Source organism: Pisolithus orientalis (assembly GCF_024613125.1).
Source record: "Pisolithus orientalis strain OTSU chromosome Unknown F5J12scaffold_14, whole genome shotgun sequence".
NCBI lineage: Eukaryota > Fungi > Basidiomycota > Agaricomycetes > Boletales > Pisolithaceae > Pisolithus > Pisolithus orientalis.
Window position 1 is genome coordinate 590,139 of NW_026260795.1, and position 20,432 is coordinate 610,570.

The 20,432-nt window shown below is 45.0% G+C and overlaps 5 protein-coding genes across 5 annotated transcripts; 2 read left to right on the forward strand and 3 right to left on the reverse strand.

Moving 5' to 3' along the window:
• Positions 1-715: 715 nt before the first annotated feature.
• Positions 716-2,448, reverse strand: F5J12DRAFT_892812 (uncharacterized protein; the record flags this gene model as incomplete). The annotated part of the gene is made up of 6 exons (XM_051747601.1): positions 716-1,324; positions 1,375-1,437; positions 1,555-1,931; positions 1,988-2,128; positions 2,184-2,299; positions 2,348-2,448. 6 exons carry the CDS (start codon positions 2,446-2,448, stop codon positions 716-718), a joined length of 1,407 nt encoding a protein of 468 aa, XP_051600004.1.
• Positions 2,449-2,520: 72 nt separating this feature from the next.
• Positions 2,521-3,095, reverse strand: F5J12DRAFT_892813 (uncharacterized protein; the record flags this gene model as incomplete). The annotated part of the gene is made up of 2 exons (XM_051747602.1): positions 2,521-2,913; positions 3,051-3,095. The coding sequence occupies 2 exons, from the start codon at positions 3,093-3,095 to the stop codon at positions 2,521-2,523; spliced, it is 438 nt and encodes a 145-aa protein (XP_051600005.1).
• Positions 3,096-3,882: 787 nt separating this feature from the next.
• Positions 3,883-5,630, reverse strand: F5J12DRAFT_782886 (uncharacterized protein; the record flags this gene model as incomplete). Its single annotated transcript, XM_051742777.1, has 8 exons — positions 3,883-4,215; positions 4,241-4,385; positions 4,438-4,549; positions 4,685-4,777; positions 4,828-5,047; positions 5,106-5,169; positions 5,276-5,421; positions 5,478-5,630. The coding sequence occupies 8 exons, from the start codon at positions 5,628-5,630 to the stop codon at positions 3,883-3,885; spliced, it is 1,266 nt and encodes a 421-aa protein (XP_051600006.1).
• Positions 5,631-12,647: 7,017 nt separating this feature from the next.
• F5J12DRAFT_782887 (uncharacterized protein) lies at positions 12,648-14,138 on the forward strand (the record flags this gene model as incomplete). Its single annotated transcript, XM_051742778.1, has 7 exons — positions 12,648-12,758; positions 12,826-12,986; positions 13,044-13,098; positions 13,249-13,368; positions 13,425-13,637; positions 13,697-14,026; positions 14,088-14,138. 7 exons carry the CDS (start codon positions 12,648-12,650, stop codon positions 14,136-14,138), a joined length of 1,041 nt encoding a protein of 346 aa, XP_051600007.1.
• Positions 14,139-18,212: 4,074 nt separating this feature from the next.
• Positions 18,213-20,432, forward strand: F5J12DRAFT_905676 (chitin synthase-domain-containing protein; the record flags this gene model as incomplete). The annotated part of the gene is made up of 11 exons (XM_051748690.1): positions 18,213-18,424; positions 18,459-18,786; positions 18,814-18,928; positions 18,953-18,972; positions 19,026-19,180; positions 19,235-19,319; positions 19,378-19,545; positions 19,636-19,851; positions 19,902-20,027; positions 20,219-20,272; positions 20,358-20,432. The coding sequence occupies 11 exons, from the start codon at positions 18,213-18,215 to the stop codon at positions 20,430-20,432; spliced, it is 1,554 nt and encodes a 517-aa protein (XP_051600008.1).

Here is a 20,432-nt window from a genome sequence, read left to right on the forward strand (position 1 = left end):
GTGGGACTAACTGACACTGGCCAGTGGGCAGTGAGGGGGGGTAGGCTGACATGTGGGGGTGGAGTCAGCTGAACACGCTGGTGGATGGACCCCCTGCCTGGAAGTGGGGCTGGCCTACCTCACTGGAGGATAAAGACAGCCCCTGAAAGTGGGATTGGCCAGCCTCACTAGTGGATGTTCCCACCCCCTGGAAGTGGGATTGGCTGACCTCTGGGGTAGATGTTCCCACCCCCTGGAAGTGGGATTGGCTGACCTCTGGGGTAGATGTTCCCAGCCCTTGGAAGTGGGATCAGCTGACCTCACTACTGGAGGTTCCCACCCCCTGGAAGTGGGATCAGCCAACCCCTGGGGTAGATGTTCCCAGCCCCTGGAAGTGGGATAGGCCAACCTCACTACTGGAGGTTCCCACCCCCTGGAAGTGGGATCAGCTGACCTCTGGGGTAGATGTTCCCAGCCCCTGGAAGTGGGATCGGCTGACCTCTGGGGTAGATGTTCCCACCCCCTGGAAGTGGGATTGGCTGACCTCACTACTGGAGGTTCCCACCCCCTGGACATGAAATTGACCAACCTCCCCATTGGATGTGGGATTGGCCAGAAATTAGGTTGGCTGGAAGCAACCTTTGAGTTGATGGGGGTGTATATCCATCAGCAGCAGAGATTAGGTTAGCTTTGATTTCCAGCAAACCCCCTGGAAGTTACAACATCTAAATTGTATCTACAAACCCTGTCCCAGAGCTCTCTTGGTTGGTTGCTGATGTCTGCTTGGTCTCTTGCCCTCATTCTCCTGAACCCCATCTTCCCTTGAACCCCCCTTTGTCATCTTCTTCTTCCTCTCAACATTCCCACTGCCTCCCCTTTTCCTTTTCCTTTTCTCCTGGGGTGTATCCTCTGGTTCCTTTTCCTCACCACCCCTCCCACTGTCACCAGAGTGCTCTGCATCTCCACCAGTTTTTTTCCCAGAGCCTCCCTGTTCCTCTGAGTCACCAGAATTTTGCACTAACCTTGCAATTACCACCCCCACTGCAGCCATAACATCTTTGCCTCTGCTGATATCAGGCTTAGAGTCCAGCAAGAAACCCAGATTAGCAACTTCTGGGTCATCCTCTTCTACTTCCTGTGCCCTCTTACACTCCCTCCACAACATACCAAATCCAAGTACCACAGGAAGACCTTTCACCCTGGAAGTAAACCTCTGGGATTGCAATTGACTCAGTGCCTTCCAGAAGGAACCCCCATTGGCATGGATCTCTTGGGGCAGATACTGGGCACTCCAAGTCCATGATGCCCATTCAGGCAACCCTACCCTGGGTTCCATATCAGGTTCCTGTGCAATATATTTGTTAGCCTAGTCTTTGATGCAAGATTGGCACTTACTGTCTCTGGTAAGGCATATACAAGATCAATGAGATCCTGGTACCTGGGCATGATGGAAAGGGTCTTTTAAAATTTCATCTGGTCCCCATTGGCATGCCAAGCAGGACTGGAGTCATGAGGGGTATTTTGAGATGAGGAGGCCCCAGAGTCAAGCCTATCTTCCTGGACAACCAGGGTTACCTTGGATGGCCTTGCCCCACCAGTTTCCAACTCTGCCTCTGAGTCTGATGCTCCAGCCACTCCACTGGGCTCCCCCCCAGCTTCATTGTTGTCATCAGGGCTCACCCACACTCTTTTTTTCTCACTGGTTTTCCAGTTAAAGGGCCTTCCCAAAGGCTTGTCATCCTTTTTGCAATTGATAAATGAAATGATCACCTTATCCTCATTCTCTAGGGAATGCCAATGATTCCAAAGCAACCTAAGGTCAGCCTTGGTCCATTTTGAAGGATCCTTCATCACAAATCCATCTGGGATGGGTGTTGAATCCAGATACTCCAAAGGGGACTTGATAAGCAAGCCCCAGGGAACCTTGGCCTTTGGCTTCCTGGTAAACTTTGCTGTTATTCCAACTTCAATCAGCAACTGAAAATGCATGGGGGGATCAAGACCATACCATAGGCTGCTTGGAAGACAGCTCTAGCCAAACTCTGCTGGGCCTTCAACTTCTGCCCAGTAAAAGCTGGCACCTGGGGGTTTCCTTCATCATCCAGGGCTATTTCCACTGCTTGCTTCTTGTCATTCAAATCTCCTTCACCTAAGAATGGGATCAAACTAGGTACATATCTTGATAGACAATGCTCCAAACTTACCAGGTTCAGACAAAAGATAATCTGTTAACATTTGCTCCCCTTTCAGCACCCAATCCTTGGTGGGCTCTGAAGACACAGAGAAGGCCTTCTTGCCATCTGGGGGTGCTGTCTCCAAACTACATCTCTTTGTGAGCATTGGATAGACCAGGGGAAGGGGGACTTACATAGCCATCTTGATCTGAGCATCTGGGGTCTCATGGGAAGCAAACATTACTACATGCACCCCCATGGTTCTCCAAAGTGTTTCTGTGAACTCTTTAGCCATGCTGTGGAAGTTGTTTCTCTGGTACCTGTGATTTTGAAAGGTTAGGGTAAGGCCTGCAAACCAGAGGGGCACCTATGATTCATGAGTCCCTTTGGGAGCACCCAACATATTCCACTTCTCAGCAGCCCTCCCAGCTTCAGCTTTTTTATCATTGGAAACAGACTCCCACCACTGTTGGATTATTTTGGTCCTCTGGCCTATGGTATTGGGGTCCTTGGTGTCCCTCCTCTCCCTATCATAGGCATCCATGTCCTCCTTGAAGAGCTGCTGACCTGCAGTAAATTCAGTAAAGGGTTTCCTGTAGTCACCTGCCTTCAAAGGTCTCATTCTCTCCTCTCTGGCATCCTCACCCCCACCAGTCTCTTCCTTCCTCTTTTCTGCTACAGCCAGGATGTGCTGGATGATGTTCTCCTCATCATCTTGGTCATTGGGGTCCAGTTTGGGAAGAAACTTCCTTCTGATGGCCTAGATAAGCTTGAGATATGTTAAACTTGATAAAACACAGATCCCTCAGATGCATGCTGAAGGATCTTGGACTTCACCTGGGCCAGGATCTCAGCCCTGAGGTCAGAATTTCCTCAGGCATCTTTGAACTTGCCTACATAGGAAGACAGGAGATCAGAGTAGACTTCAGACCAGTCAGCCATTTTGTCAAATCACAGGGAGGTGAATAAGGCAGTAGAGGATTTGTGGAGTGTGGTGGCAAGATGAAAATTTTAGGCCCTTCCTAATTTAGGCAGGAGGTTGAAAATGTCGGCTGTTGCCAGCCATCACTCATTCAGGGAAACTACCATGTTGGGATGTTTGTTTTGACATATTTGCTTTTCACTCCAAACCAGATACCAAGTTCCAAGGCAACAGTAGACCAAAATATACCCCTGTTCTAAATACAATCCATTTCTTTACCTTGGAACATCAACCCGGCCTTTTTGGCAAAGTCACCCCACAACCCCATCTGCTTATTAGCATCAGCTTCCATCCCTGGCTCAATGGATTGCCCTGCCCTTTCCTCCCATATGTTTCTCTGGAACTTGAACCATAAGGTGGTCCAAAGCATCTCATGCCTGACCAATGACAATTCTTCTTTCCATCTGTCCCTTCTTGCCCTTGCTTTGAGCCAATTGATCCTATAAACTGCCATGCAATTTATTAGTAATATGTCTCCATGCAGTATTCACACTTACACTCTTCCATCAAGCCCCCACTGTCCACATTCCTCTGACCCTGTTCACCTTCCATCATCCAAAACCATGCCATTTTACTGGTCCCTTGACCAAACCTGTTCTCCTCTATCACCTCTTTACTCACTGCAAGGTCCTGAGGAAGAATTTCCTGGTATTTTTCTCTGATGCTAACATTAGGTTCCAGTTGAAGAATGGCCTGCCTAGACCTTTGATAACTTCTGACATGCTTGTTTATTCTGGACACCACATTTCAGATCTCCTTCTTGGTTCTGGTACCCTCCCTGGTGGAATTTGCATTCCAAAAATTCTGCCAATATAACATTGCCTTGTTGCCCAGGTCAGTGTGAAGCCCCTCTAAACAATCATTAGCTTGCCCAATCCTGAGTTCCATTTCTTCTTTGAGAAGGGCATGAAGGCCAAGCTCTGTCAGTTTGGCTGCTCCAATGGATGAGGGCATCCATATATTCATGACTTCAGCAGCCAAGTCTCCTTCCTCTTCTGCAGCCTCCCAGTCCTCCTCTCCATCTTCCCAGAACTCTCCTTCATCTTCCACTTCTTCATGCCTAAGGAATGCTGGATCATCCTAGGGAAATGAAAACATCATCTACCTCCAAACCTTCAAGAAAGGCTTGTCCCTTGCCATTGAATTTCTCAATTTTGGCAGAAAGTCTCTGTCTCTTCTTGGAGACTTTGACTTCTTGTCTTGTAGACATGAGACTGGGAAGCTGACAGAGCTCAGATCTTAGCTGGTCTCTGCAGGAGGTCTGGTTAGCAAGCTATCACCTCAGGGAACAACAGTCCTTACTGTGCATCCTCTATGCTGATTCCTTCTGCAAGCCAAGCCACAGAACCAAGGTTTCCTGAGGATGAAGGTGGATTTTTCATGAGCTTTAACTGCACTTCACCCATGGTAGGGGCTACAGATCATCAGACAGGCCCATGGTTGGGATAAACTGACTGACCTTTGTCCCCTTTCAACAAATAAATATCTAGGGCCTCCCCTCAATCTGCCTCTGCCTCTACAGCATCCAATTCCCATCCTGTAACCTTACTAGGGTCTAGGACAGCTGTCAACTGCTCATATGCCTGATTCATTTCCTCCAGACACTTGTTTGAAGTCTTGTATTTTTTTAGCAGTGAAGGGACTGAGAAGAACAGCATAAACTCTCTTCTCTTTGAAGAGGAGATCTCTCACCTATGCCCACAATTTTTTTCCAGTTAGAATCTCTCATATGATCATCATACACCTCTTGTCTGTGGGCTTGAGTCATAGACCTTGCAGTTGGAGAGATCTTATTGAATGGAGCCCACAATGTCTCCAAAATTTCACCATCCAGGTGGCCAGCACCCTTGACAAAGTTGAGGCTATATCTTGGAAAGCAAGAGAGTTTGTGGGCAGCCAGATGAAACTTCCCCTACAGCAGGAATGATTTGGAGACCAGGTGGAAGAGTGAGAGAGCAGCTGGACTTTACCTGACTCATGAAGTTGATACTCCATTGGCACCCTACATCATAAATGACAAGGGCCTTTTGGATGCTTTGGGAATGGTAATCAAGAGCATTGCAGATGGAGTAGTCAGTGTTCATATACCTGGCCCAAAGTGAACTCCAATGCATCCATTCTGCCTGACAAGCCAACTCACCTTTCCCCTTTTTGAAAATCCACCACAGAATGGGGAACAAAGCAACCATGTCTTGCACAGGCTGTTGCACCAATGCCAGTGGACCAGAGATTGGACTTGTTGATATTGGCAGCATTGATTGCCCTGTGATTGCTGCAGGTGGATCTCTAACAGTATGGCAGGTCTTTTATATTCCAGGGCCTTCAAGCCTCCAATTACTTACCTCCTTGTTATCCAAAGACTGCTGGAGATGAGTCTGATAGGGTGCCTCAGAAACCATGTAGCCTTTTCCATCTGATAATGACACATCCAGCTCTGGCTTGTTCATTTTCATATGCTGTGCAGTGAAGTTGCCATCCATCACATATTGCCTCATCACAGTGTCACTGAAGGGGGTTAGAAATGGAATGCCTATGGATTAAGAGCCCCTTACCTGCTGTAGCAAGTTCTCCAATCTGGAGGTAAATTAATACCTGGTTGTGGGCAAGCAGGGCAAAAGAGTGCAAGTCCTCCCTGCCCAGGATCTTGCTCAGAGTCATGACCAAACCCAAACCATTTCCTATGTTTCAAATCCCTCCACAGTTGGGACACCCACATCAGCTCTCAGTATGTCACAAAAATGGTTAGGATCATGCCAATGATGACAAATTGTAATAAGCATTATGAAACCCCTCTCCTGCTTAATAATGATCATCATAATGTTCTGGAAATGCAACTGAGATATGATAATGCAATGAGTTCCATTATCTTCAGGGTAAGATTGCCAATAAGATCATCACAGCAGCATTGCAATGTGGTGGCCTGCACTGCATGTTGTTGGTATGTACTTCCTCATGATCCCCTGCCCTTTTTTCCTGAACCACTGCAATCCCTTCATCTTCAGTGTTTCAGAAATGGCCCCCATTCATCACACAAAATATAACTATTTGGAAAAAACACTTTTGAAAATGTCCAAGTGCTAAATCTGTGGAAAACTATTCAACCTCAGGGCATCAAGAGCCATGCAACACACTGTGTGGCTCATCAAACAAGGGAAATACAATGAATAGATGCTACTAAGGAATATGAGAGGGACAAGGAGCAAGGTGCATCTAGTTTTCACTGTGTATTGTTCTCAGCTGAGGAATTGAGGGTAGTGTTGGTCACATCTGCATACTCAACAGTGTGCACACACATCATGCAGGCAGGCCCTTCTCAAGTAGCCTGCACACTTAATGAAGATAACAATGGATTGCCAAGTGCATTTCATTCAACCTATGATACACCTGCACTTAGGGCTGTTTTCTTTACAGCTCCCAACATTTTGCACTCAGGACACATGGATTTTGTTGATCAGGACATGTGGGAGCCTCATGGAGATCCTGTTGCACAAAGTGGTGAGTGCATGAACTCAGTGCTACCTGGTTTCTGAGTGCACCATACTAAGTACATACATGCTTGATATGAATAGATCAATCAAATGTCTCCATGGCAAGTAATGGTAGTGACTGAATGCCATCCCCTGAACAGCTGCCTGCTGACTTCAAGACTGAGTTCCATCCCCACAGCAATACCCCATTGCTTTTCCAGTCACAAGAAGAATTTGGTCAGTGTGCTACTGCTATGATGGCCCCCAATCCACACCCATGGTGCCCATTTATTGAGGAGGGCAGCTACTTGTTCACTGAAATAGCATTGCAAGCAGGCCTCAATGCATCGCAGATCAATGGGCTGCTTTCCCTCATTTCACACATCATCCAAGGAAAGGCAAATGTTACCTTGCAGAATGATGTTGACCTTCAATGTGCATGGGACAAGGGCAGCCATGCAGGTGACACTGGTACATTCTTTCTCTTCATACACTGTGAGCTTCCATGCATTCATCCACAAGCTTCTACTCTAGTTTACATGACACAACATGACTGCACCTTATAAAGGAGAGAACTTAACATTCCCAGTTTATGTGCATTCATTATGGGAGTGGGCTCTTGATCTCTTATTGAACCCCCTCCTTGCACCTCACTTCATCTGGGATGCCCAACAGGTCTTCTGACATAATGGCCATGAGTACAAGAGATTCTACTCAGAACCATGGACTGGTGATTGCTGGTGGGACATTCAAGTATGTTGTAATAACCTGTACACTTTGTATATACTGTGTTTAACTTGTGCTTGCTTCTAGTCTTGTTTACCTCAGGTTGAAAATGTGGCCCTGTTTGCTTTTATCCTATATGCTGACTGAACACATCTAAGTTCCCATGGAACTGTCAAAGGTTATCCTGTTGTAGCTCATTGTGGAGATCTGCCCATGAACATCAGAAATGGAGAGTGCTTTGGTGGTGGATGTGTCATTGGCTGGTTGCCAATTGTAAGTTACTGAGTGCAGGCTTCAGCATCCTTGCTCATGTATATTATGCAAGGTTCCCAAGTCTGCCAAAGAAGAGGGGAAGACTGACTACACCAATTACAAATGCATTATTTGGCATGAAGCATTCCTTTGTATCATTGATAGACTTGCTGAACTCTCAAAGCTAGGATACAAATATGAGTGCTATGACAAGATCACTTGGTGGCTCTTTCCCTTGATTCTCATCTTATCTGTGTTGTATATTCTGTCTTTCACATTATACTTTTGTCTGCATCTCACTTAGTATTATGGTATGCATTTAGCCATATTACATAATCACATTCATTTTCATACTTGAGTAGCATACTCACACCTCAGTTGGCTACTTAACCCAACTGAGTAGATATTCTACAGGTTATGAGCCCTGGTGCTCACTAACTGGGAACTTGTAGCAACATGTCATTCACATCCAAGCTTGGAGATGATTTCCTTAAGGTCCCAAAGCTCTTGGCAGATGGAGAGAACTGGGTAACATACAAGGACAGGCTAATGTGGTCTTTGGATGCTCATGGGCTGCTTGGGTACACAGATGGTACTGAGACAATGCCAGTCAACCCCAAGACACTAGCAAACTGGAGTGAGAGCTGGATTCCTATCTCTGCAGAGGAGAAAAAGGAAGTGACAAACTACCAAGCTACTCTAAAAGAATGAAGGCTTGGCCAAGCCATTGTAAAGCAACAAATCACCAGCATGATCCCTGACACACTGTTCATCCAAATAAAGAGTCTCACTACTGCACTCAACATCTGGACATACCTATCCAACCTCTTTGAGAAGTGCTCTCATGTTGTATCAGTTGAACTGCTGAAGAAGCTCCAAACTTTAAAATGCACAGAGAAAGGAAACATCAGGGAACACTTTGACAAAATGCAGCAAACACACAAACAACTTGCCTCAATGGGCCAAGCCCTAACAGACAAAAGCTACATGGCTATGGTCATGACATCCCTCCCAAGCTCTTTTGACTCTGTCATTGGAGCAATGTCTGTGCTTGCAAAAGTTTCCACTTCCACTACCCTAACAACTGTGACTCTCATGGACGCAGTACAAGATGAGTATGACTGCTCTGCCACAAAGCAGAAGAAGTCTAGTGATGCAGATGATGCAGCATACTCAGCTGGAGGAAAGCAGAAGAAGTTTGCTGGAACTTGCTACAAATGTGGAAAATGTGGGCACTGAGCTCATGAATGCAGGTCAAGTGGGGATGACTCACAAAGTGGAGGGAAGTCTCTGAACAAAGGGAAGCAAAAAGAGCATGCAGCAGTGGCCAAGGACAACAGTAGCAATGACCCAGATGGGGTATGGCTTGCACATATCAATGACAGCTATGAAGCTGAGGTCAACAAAGCTCAACCATCCCCAGAGACATTTGCTACTAGTGCATACATGAGACCACCAAGCTACACTACTCTATATGACTCTGGAGCCTCCCATCACATGTCATCATACAAGGAAAACTTTGTCAACTATAAGCCCATTACTCCCAAACCCATTACTGCAGTGGACAAATGAACCTTCAAAGCCATTGGAAAAGGAGATGTGTACATATCCCTACCAAATGGCAATTGGCCCACTCATATCCTCTTAAAGGATGTTCTGCATACACCTAAGATTGGCATGACCCTGGTATCCATTAGCTGCCTGGACACAAGTGGATATGCCATACTCTTCCATGACTCATGCTGCAAGATCTTTAATGGACAAAAGAAGCTCCTTGGGGAAGTACCAGTTAGCAGTGGCCTCTACACAACCAAAGCCACACAGAAGGTTTATGCAGGCTTAGAAAACTTAAGAGTAACCCTTACCATGGAAGATATCCATGTGTGGCTCAGCCATATATCACTGGACACTATTAACCAAATGCTAAAGGGCAGCATTGTAACTGGAATAAGCCTAGACCCTTCCCATGCAACAATTGAATCTTGTGATGCATGTGAGTATGCCAAGGCAACCTGAAAACCCATAGGAAAAATCTGAGACCCCCCACACCAAGACAAGGTTGGCAATGAAATCCATATGGACTTATGGGGACCATCCCCTGTCCAAACAAATGCAAGGAGTCAGTATTTCATGTCATACACCAATGACCATACTCACTTTACAAGCCTGTACCTCCTGAAGTCAAAGGACAAAACCTTTGAGTCCTACCAGAAGTATGAAGCCTGGCTACTGACACAGTTCAACATGAAGGTTAAAAGGCTTTGCTCAGACCAGGGTGGGGAGTTCCTAAGCAAAGAGTTTTCATGTCATCTCAGGCTAAAAGGAACAGAGAGGAAGCTCACAGTGCACAATACACCACAACATAATGGTGTTGCTGAAAGGCTGAACTGCACACTTGTTGAATGTGTATGTGCTATGCTAAATGCAAGCAGTCTCCCAAAGTCACTATGGGGAGAAGCCATAATGCATGCAAACTGGTTAAAGAACTGAACCTCCACCCATGCACTCAACAAAGTGACACCCTACAAAATGCTGTATAAAAAGAAACCAGATCTATCTGATCTACTGATCTGGGGCTGCCATGTCAAGGTCCACACAGCTGATGGTTCAAAACTAGACATGCATGTGAAAGATGGTCACTGGGTAGGCTTCAATAAGGACACAAATGCACACAGAATTTATTTTGAGGACTCATGACATGTGGGTGTTGAACAAAATGTCTGATTCAGCTTGCAGGAGGTCACCATTCCTATCAGCATGCAGCTTGAGGGGGAGAAATACATCACAGATGACAAGGGAGCATCATCCACCTCACACATAGCTGGTAAAAGCAATCAGCATGCCATACAAACCACAGAAAAACACACCTATGACACCAAGTACTCCCATTGACCACCTTGGACCAAGGTTCAAACCTGCAGCACCCACCTGTCACTCTGGTCACACATGCATTGAGTCAGCATATGTATGGCACCTGTGTGAGGGTGAGGGTACATATGACAGATGAATCCTACTGCCTACACTACCACTACCTTGAGGAATACAACCAGGCTTGCAACAAGAGGAGAATAGAGAGACAGCAGACCTGGGTATGATGGGGGTGATGGATGAAGATGATGAAGAAGTTTTTGCCTTGGTTGCTGGGACTGCAGAGCTAGAACAGACAGATCCCATCATGATCAAAGATGCTTGTGTGAGACCTGATTGGTCAAAGTGGGAGGAAGCAATTAATAAAGAACTTACCTCATTGGATGAAGCACAAATGTGGAGCATTGTTGAGAGACCACAAGGTGTCAACATGGTTGGCTGTAAATGGGTATTCCATATCAAACACAACATGGAGGGAGAAATTGAAAAATACAAAGTGCAACTTGTAGCAAAAGGCTACTCACAGGTCCACAGCATTGGCTACTATGATACCTATGCACCTGTTGCATGCATGGCATCTATCCACACCATCCTTGCTATTGCAGTGCAGAACAACTGGGATGTTGATGTTTTCAACTTCCAGAGTGCTTTCCTAAATGGGAAGTTGGATGATGATGAAGTAATCTACATGCAACTGCCACCCAGACTCTCAGTTAACAGCAAATATAAAAACCCTGTTGCCCAACTGCACATAGTGCTTTATGGATCAAAGCAAGGAGCATTGAAGTGGTATGAGCAGCTGTGCACCACACTCACTACACTTGGTATGCATTGTACTGAAGCTGACTGGGGTGTTTTCTTCATGCACATAGGCCAGGACATCCTACTCCTCACATTACATGTTGACAACAGCACCATTACTGGCAATAACCCTAGCTTAATCAAAAGGTTCAAATCTGAAGTGGCTGCAAACTTCAAGTTGACAGATTTAGGCCCCACCTCATCCCTACTCAGAATAAAAGTTGTGCATAATCACTCAGCACACAGGCTCTCACTCTTGCAGGCATCCTACATCAATTCTATGCTGTTAAAATATACTTTTGTAGATCTATGGCCTGTTGCAATGCCTATGGACCCCTCAGTCCAGTTCTCAACTGCCCAGTGCCTGAAAATGCATGCTGAGGCTGCACACATGAAAAATGTGCTGTATCATGAAGCTGTTGGCTCGCTGATGCACCTAGTGGTCACCACACACCCTGACATGGCTTTTGCTGTTGTGACATTGTTGCAATTCTGAAATAATCCCAGGTTAGCACATTGGGAGGGCATAAAAAGAATATTTAGATACCTTTTAGGCATGAAAGGGCTCACATTGACATTTGGAGGTGATAGGTATGGCCTTGAGGGCTATATGGACACAGATGGTGCCTTGCAGGAGCACAGGCATGCCATTTCTGGCTACACCTTCCTGCTCAATGGCAGAGTGATATCCTGGACCTTGAAGAAACAAGAACTCATTACTTTATCTACTATGGGAGCCAAGTATGTTGCCACTACTCATGCTGCAAAAGAAGCCATCTGGCTTTGACACCTTATCCAAGAACTTTTCTGCCCACTCTTGCTCCCAACCACAATTCATTGTGACAGTCAATCTGCAATTGCACTTGCTCACCATGGCAATTACCATGCCTGTACAAAACACATTGATGTTCAATATCATTTTATATGCTATGCTATTGATAATGGCTTGCTTTGCCTCATCTACTGTCCTACTGGCAGTATGGTTGCAGATACCCTTACCAAGGCTCTTCCAAACATTGAAGCCAAGCACTTTGCTTATGAGCTTGGACTCCATGATGTTTGAGGGGGAGTGTTGTATATTCTGTCTTTCACATTATACTTTTGTCTGCATCTCACTTAGTATTATAGTACACATTTAGCCATATTACATAATCACATTCATGTTCATACTCAAGTAGCGTACTCACACCTCAGTTGGCTACTTAACCCAACTGAGGTGAGCACTTTCCACATCCTGTCTTTACACTCAGCTAATAGTCCTGTAGTATATATTCCACAATCTGCTGATTATGAAGAACAGTAAGTTGAGGGCACTACAAGTGTGAATTGACATACTAATAACTATGTTGACATTAGATGCATGATGAGCCTAATTCAAGGCATGAAGAGTAAACATCCATGCCCAGTTTGTTTGGTTCCCCTCAAGGAGTTATCCCAGCTTGCCAAATCATTTCCAACACATACCATAAGACAGGCAAAAGAAGCCCTCACCATCTATCAGGAAAAGAAGTCAGCCAGTTGCAGTGAGTTTTGTATTTAATAGTGACTCTTACCAACCACACAACCAAATCACAAGAACATTTTCTGGAAGGTTGAGAACTCAGAGCCAGAGGAAGCTGTGAGCTTTGACCACCTCCATGCTCTGCATGATGGTCTTTTTGGGCACCACTCACTCAAAGAACTCAAGATTCTTTTAAGCAAATTACTGCATAAGTATGCAGTGCAACTTGAGGAGCAGTATGTACTACCCTCTATTTACTTCACTAAGACATCCTAATCCTAAATTGCATGCAGGCCTGCAGCATTTCCAAGCTGGCAAGGTTTGGTGCACTTCAATGGCATCCTACATGTAAGCCATGCTGATGGGAACAAACTCCAAGATCTTGCATGGGTGAGATTCTTCTTTTGACTTCCCAGTATAAGCCAACAAACTCACAAGCAAACCTTCTATGCTGCTTTGAATATTCTGACAAATGATGTAAGCTGTGAAGGCTACCAGCTCCTATGGATGCTCCACAGCTACTTAGAATTGGACAGTCTCATTGGGCTGGACATGCACACTGACAGGACCCTTGAATTGATAGAGAGGGAACAGTTGGTTTTTGGAAGTGAGCTAAAGGTACATGATATTTCCTTGCTGTTAGAGTTGACTGTTGATCCCCCACTCTGACCTAGGAGTATGTCTCCCATGTGGCTAATGGTGAGCTAGCAGGACACCTCAAAATGGACTGGAATTTTCCAAAGGTCCATCTTTGGAAACATGTCATGTGGGACATTCAGAATAAAGGAGCAGCCCATAACTACAGCACTCAGCCCAATGAGAAAATGCATGGCTCACTTAAAGATGCATATCAGGACTGCTCAAATGGTAAGGATGTTGCCATTCAGGTGTGTCCAGCTTCTGCTCTTCTCATCTCACTCAGTCCCACTGACCTGAAGTCACATAGGTCCTTCATGTTGATCACCACCACTTAGCCATGAAACTAATTAGGAACCAGGTGGATGCTGAAGCCAATCATACACAGCAAGATCATGATGATGATGATATTGATGGTGGGGGTGATGAGGATGTCCTCATGAGTTTCAGTGAGCATGTTAAGCTCAGTTCACTGCAGTCACCAAAGAGCATTCAATTGATCATTCATGATCATGCTTCACAGCAAGAATTCCAAGGTTTCCATCAGAAGTTTACTTGGTTCATCAATCAGTGCCTTCCTATCTACCTCAATCACAACTGGAATTCTTGGAAAAATATCTCATTTGCCAAAACACTCCAGGTATGTTTTGCCATGTTGCATAGTAGTCATTACCCCATCTCACAATGACCTATGCATGTAGTTGCAGGAACATGCTTACCTCAAGGTCAATTACGAATCAAGGATGGACTAGCAGCAAGCTACTGACTACCTACAGTGCAACCCTTCCTTCCATGGCAAGCCTCATTATGACACTGTCCTCTTTCAGCTTTTGCATAGTGAGATTGCTTTTGCTCACTTGGTATTCATGTTTTCGTGCAATATTCCTGACTTCAGCACCTATCAATTTGCTCTTGTTCACCCCTATACAGCCAACATCAATGCAGCTCACAGCTCCTTCAACAATGCCTTCAGGCTCATGCACATTAAAGCACATCCCCACACAGCATTGATATTCATCCCCATCTGGTCCATTGTTAGGGGAGTGTTGCTGTACCCTGACCCCAAATATAAAGACAAATATTTTGTGGCAGAGCACATTGATGGAGACATGTTTTGTCACATCAATGAGTGGAACAGGTGTCATCTAGACCAGAAGTAAGGAAACATTATATTGTACTTTAGATAGCTGCTCTCTTTTCCTCATACCAATGCTCTGTGCTAGTGTATTCTGAATCTCTCACTGGATCTCTAACAATGATATGGTTTATCCTTCAAATTGTTGTCACTATGTTTTGAGTTACTAATTCTGATCTCTTGAGTCATAATATTGCATGTTTACTGACATCATGATGTCAACTCAATAACATCAAAGCAGTGGTGGTGGGGCCTTTATCTGGACTACAACAAATGATATTACTCCTACAGACACATTCAAATGGTGAGTCTGCTCTTATTGCCATTCCAATTGGGTCTCCTGGCTGCCATTCTAACTTGGTATGCTCTACTGGTAGGTAACAGTGAGGTAAGATAGCTCAACAATGTTGCACTGGTGTAAATGGTTAGTCAACTTCATTTCTGTCTTTTGCCTCATTGAACACCCTTCAAAAGGATCTGCTCAGTGCCAACATTTAGTATGAGGACCTCACCCCTGATTTGTTACACACTGGTCACAGAACATCAGCTGCAACCTCAACTAGGTCTGTTTTACCAGTTTCCAGCAATGTCTGAGGATTTTACTCTAGATATTGACACTGTGGGCCATGATAGCCTTGACGAGAATACTGATAATGATGAGGATGTCCTGTGTGCAGCAAACCATGGGGTGGCCAGAGGTGCAGGTGCTAACTTGGACAGGGAACTCAATGAGGTGTGAAGGGTTATGGCTGCCCCTGTGCCAGATGTGAGCCCTGCTGAGTTGCACCAGGTATGCATTCTGACCTGCCTATGAAACTGAATATTACTGACTACCACTACTAGGCACTGGGACAAGCACAGGTCTCCTTTAATCACCTATGAGAGGAACTAATAAAGATGAGGAATGAGCTAAACAAATTTAAGGCCAAGGTAGCACCCAGAGCACAATCCTGGGCCCTCAAGTCGATCACTCAAGGCCCACTGGATGCTGCCATCATCACCCTAGCAAAGAAGTATGCTTACTTTTATCACTTATGGGTTCCTAGTGGCATCTTCCCTCTTCATGTGTGCCCTCCTGACTTTGATTTATGTGATCCAATACATTATCAAACTCCTGAGTCCAAGGCCATTGCTAATGGTGCTGAGCTTTACCTTATGGTTCCCCCTGAACTTCAGGCTCAGACTATGAAGTATGAACACTTTGAGCAACTTGTAAGTGAAGAATACCTAATCCAGAAAACAATTGCTAACTATTGCTTCTCACAGTTCACATTTATGGTGAATGGCAAATGTGGCAACATTCTTAAACCTGTCAAGGACTCTGTCATGCAATTCTTTGCTCATTTGAGTCCAGGACTGGATCTGGTGGCACTCAGCAACTGGAGAAAGAGAACAGACAATCTTGCCTTTTTGTCACTCCTCAAGTGAAACCCAGTGAACCCTGATGAGGTGTATATACAACTTGCACCGATCCTTTTTGAAGACCCATCAGCAATGAATATCTCCAGCCTCTTCAAAAACAAGGTGCTCACTCAGGTAAACCACTTCCTGGCTGAATGTATTGGACACACTCACAACTGATTGTCTTGTTATATTAGATTGCATGTGTGTTGCACTTCAGAAAAGGTGTCCTGACAGGCAAGAAAAAAGGTGGTTCACCTGGCAGGGGTCAGAAATTGAAGGCAACAACAATGCCAGAGGGCATCATTGCAATTTGTTGTACATTTGTGAGTCAAATTACATCCTACCTGTGCTGACAGCCACCCACTCATCATACATTGATAGGCCTGCTTCCTGCTCTCTGGGGATGATGAAGTCTCATCTACTGGTAGTCAAACTGGAATTTCATATGAGAAGGACTTCAAATTCTATATAGAGCTGCTCTGAAAACAAGAGAACAAGAAGTGGGCTTTGGGAATCTTTGAGCACTTTGATAATGCCATCTTTGGTGCAAACTGATGTGATGGATCCCAACAACCACCTCCTGAAGCTGAAGATTCTGTTGAGGCACCAAGAAGCTGGGAAGATGATATCTTGGCACAACTCAGAGGTGTCAGTGGGACTGGGACTGCAGAGGTAAACTCAAACCCTCCCACTGTCCCTGTCACCAGCCAGTCAGCTACACACCCTTCCATTCTCACCAGCACCATTCAAGCTGAAGACTTCCCTCCTCCTCAGATATGTATGAACTCACTCAGCACTGCCAGCACTGCCTGGGGGAATGGCACTTCCATCTCTAGTGCTATTCAGCCAAATACAAACCTTAGTATTTCTGTTCTAGAGGCTGGGTCCATCTCTCCTTCACAGTCAGTGATTGTGTTGGCAACCAGTTTGGAACTCTCCCTTCCCCTCTCCACTCTTTCTCTTGGCAGCTCCCAACCATCTGATCTGAATCCTCTTGACCCCCTTGTTGTCATGCCAGCCTTAGTGAGTGGCCATTCCTCCAAGGCCACTAAGAAAGGCAAGAAAGCAACCCAAGGACAGGCTAAGGCGACAGAGGAAGGCATTGAGGCTGTTCCAGCAAGGGTTACCTGCATTACTAGACAAAAGAAATAGTGATACCTCCACTACAGGTCATATAATGTTTCACACATACTGACTATTGTGGTGATATGTAGTTTCTTTCAATTGCATGTATTAACCATCTCCAAACAGCACATTTGAATGGTTCAGATGGACCTGACTTTGCAGTGATCAGTATATGTCAAGCTCATTGATCTTGAGGAGTAGGGATGGTTCAGGTCCATTCATCATCAGACATGAAAGGTGAGCCTGAGGTAATGTTGACAGAATGGGGCCACTCTGCCCATATTACCCAGTCAACTGGCCACTCAGTTGCCATTAGCTGATGGCATGTGAGTGGGAAGAAAGCCCAGTACATTTTTCAAGGACTAGACAATATCTGGGTTCCACCTCCATTGGGCACATTTCTGAAATTGGTGCTGCAGGGGCAACATGACTTACCCCACAAACAAAGAACCTGCTGCCCCAGAGAAGATTGTTTTCTGACAACCCTGTTGCTCAAAAACTTCATAATGTACAAGATGCAACTTATCAGAGACACTCATGCCAAGATGGTCATTCTGGACAATTAGAAGGTTCTGCTTAGCTCACAACCTTGTTGTCATATCAACTTGACCACTCATAACCTCAGTGAACTCATGCCCTTGGATCAGCACTGCAGCCTCTGTTCATCACAATGGATCTTGTATCAATGCTAATTCAGCTTGTTACTGTCACTGTGTATGTTTTCATCATTACTGTGCTTGGGTTGGTCATCTGACCTACTCAGTATGTATTCAGCACATCTGAACTGGTGTCACATTCATATCAAAACAATCCAAATAATGTTTATATGTTGAATTGAGGAGAAGTCTTTGATTTGACTGCTGTGGTGGAAATGCATCAGCATGTCTTTAGCATGGTGTCAACCAAGTCTGTCCTCCAGTATGGTGGCATGGCTTCAGATGCAATTTTCCCTATGCAGGTACATGAGGTCATGTATCTTAGTGTGGTCTCCTCCAATGTAAAGACATAGGTGAGCATGCTATATAACAGTGTCTCAGGTTCTGTGAGCCCCTGGGTGATGCTCGACTCTGCCAACAAAACTGACCCCAATGCTCAGTACCACAACTTCCATGCTTTTACCAATGACTCTTGCCTGAACTGGTATTTCAAGAGCATGACGATCATGCAGTGGAATAATCACATTGGGTATGTTGGGTACATGCCTTCAGAGAATAAGGATATGGCCAATAGTGGATCGTCACTCAGGATCCTCAATGGGTTGATCTATGATTTAACCACATATCTCAACTATCTGCCTGCTGTCATTATGCCTACTGGTACACAAGTGGGCAGAGGTGTCAACACACAATTCATGAGTTCCACCATTGTCAATCTGTTCAAGATCAACTCCAGGCAGGATTTTATGAAGCAGTTCAAGCTTGCTTGTCCTTTTGGTTCTCATGGTCTCCATCATTGGGTTCAAATTCATTGCATTGATCAATTTTGGGGCTGTTCATGCACCTGAGGACCATGACAAGTTCATGATTTGCCAAGTTCCATGTTACACTGAAGGCAAGACATCACTTTGGCATACAATCCATTCATTGGCTGTGCTCAAGTATGACAATAAGCGCAAACTGATCTTCATCATGTGCAATGGGAACATTGTCAGATCTGGCAACAATTGCCTGACACCATGTATTGTGCTTGATATTCTCAGTGCTGACCCAAACTTGGACCCTGAACTGCTCAGTTTTGTATTGATTGGTGAGGGCACCTGACAGCATAATATGGCCAAAGTGTACTCAGGTCTGTACAAGTGTGCTGGACATGTCATGCCTTACCTTGTGGTTGTCAAGGTCAGGAAGCTGACAGAGAGGTCACATCCCAGAAATTGTGGTAAGCATGATTCACAGATGGCAGTCATGCATTTCTTGAACAAGGTATGTTGGTTCACATTTATGCAAGTTTTTGGGTGCTGATAGTGGGTTTTTAGGTGCATTACAATACACTGATGAATCCCCTTGAGCTCAAGATGTATCACCAGATCAAGAATGTCATCAGCATCAACCTGACATTTTATGAGTATCTATTTGCTGTCAATGCAGATACAACTGCAGAGCCATATGCACTTAACTGCCTCATGTCTGTGTAAGTCATGTCATGCTGCTTGGTAGGGGAATCAAGGAAACTGACCAGCCATAGAATGATTCATGACAAGAAAGTCCTTGGCATGTGTGGTGAAACATCCCTCACCAATGCCAAACAGTTGATTGTGACAATGATGCAGGTGCATATAGTCCCTGCAATGTCTTTGTTTGGTGAGAGGGCTGAGGGTGGTTCATTAGGTGTACAAGTACTTCATCTCCCATCACATGGCGAAGGCATTTGAGAGTCTGTTTGGCTTGCTCACTTGCTTGCCCAGTTGTTTCACCTTGTTCCATCTGTGCACACCAGACACACACAAGCCCCTGCTTGTCTCCAACCAAATTACCCAAGATTATTCCCAGAACCATGTCAATACCCTACACATGAAGAACTTACTGCTTCTCAGAGAAGATCATTAATTGACAACCCTATTGCTCAAACACTTCCCAATGTACAAGATGCAATTTATCAGGGACACTCATGCTGAGATGGTCACTCCAGATGATTGGAAGGTTCTGCTCTCACAACATCATCATTGGATCAACTCAACCATTCATAATCTTGGTGAACTCATGTTCCTGGATCAGCTTTGTGGTTTCTGTTGCTTCTCCATGCATTTCATTGTCATGATGGATCTCATATTGATGCTGACTCAGCCCATCACCATCACATATGTAGGTTGATTCATTGTCCTTGGAGTGTGATGATGCTTATAAGATTACAGATTGTCTACTTGATCATGTTGGTCATTTATGAGCACAGTACCATCCCCTTCATCTCCCTTGTCATGATTGCTGCTGTGTATGGTTTGAAAGCCTTGGTGTTCATTCTGCATCACAAGTGGGACATGGTTGGATGGATGAATTTCTAAATCTTGGCCATCCCAATTTTCTCATTCATGCTTCCAATCTACTCATTTTGGTGAATGGACAATTTCTCATGGGGTGCCATGCATGTCATACTGGGAGAATCTGGAAAGATTCACATAGGTGGCTTAATCTTGAATGCATTATGTTGCTGATTGCTGTTATTGTGCATTAGGACAAAGGCAAGTTTGATCCTCACTCTATTCTCCTCAAGACATGGAATGACTATGTGCATCATCCTGCCATTTGTTTTGACAAGAAAGGACTGACATCTTGCAGGAAAATGAGTTGTGAGACTGAGAATCCAATCACAGCATTGGCTCTTGGGTACCCCCCACCCAATTCTGCAAGGAAGGATACACAGAGTCTTGTACTGCATCCCTGTATGA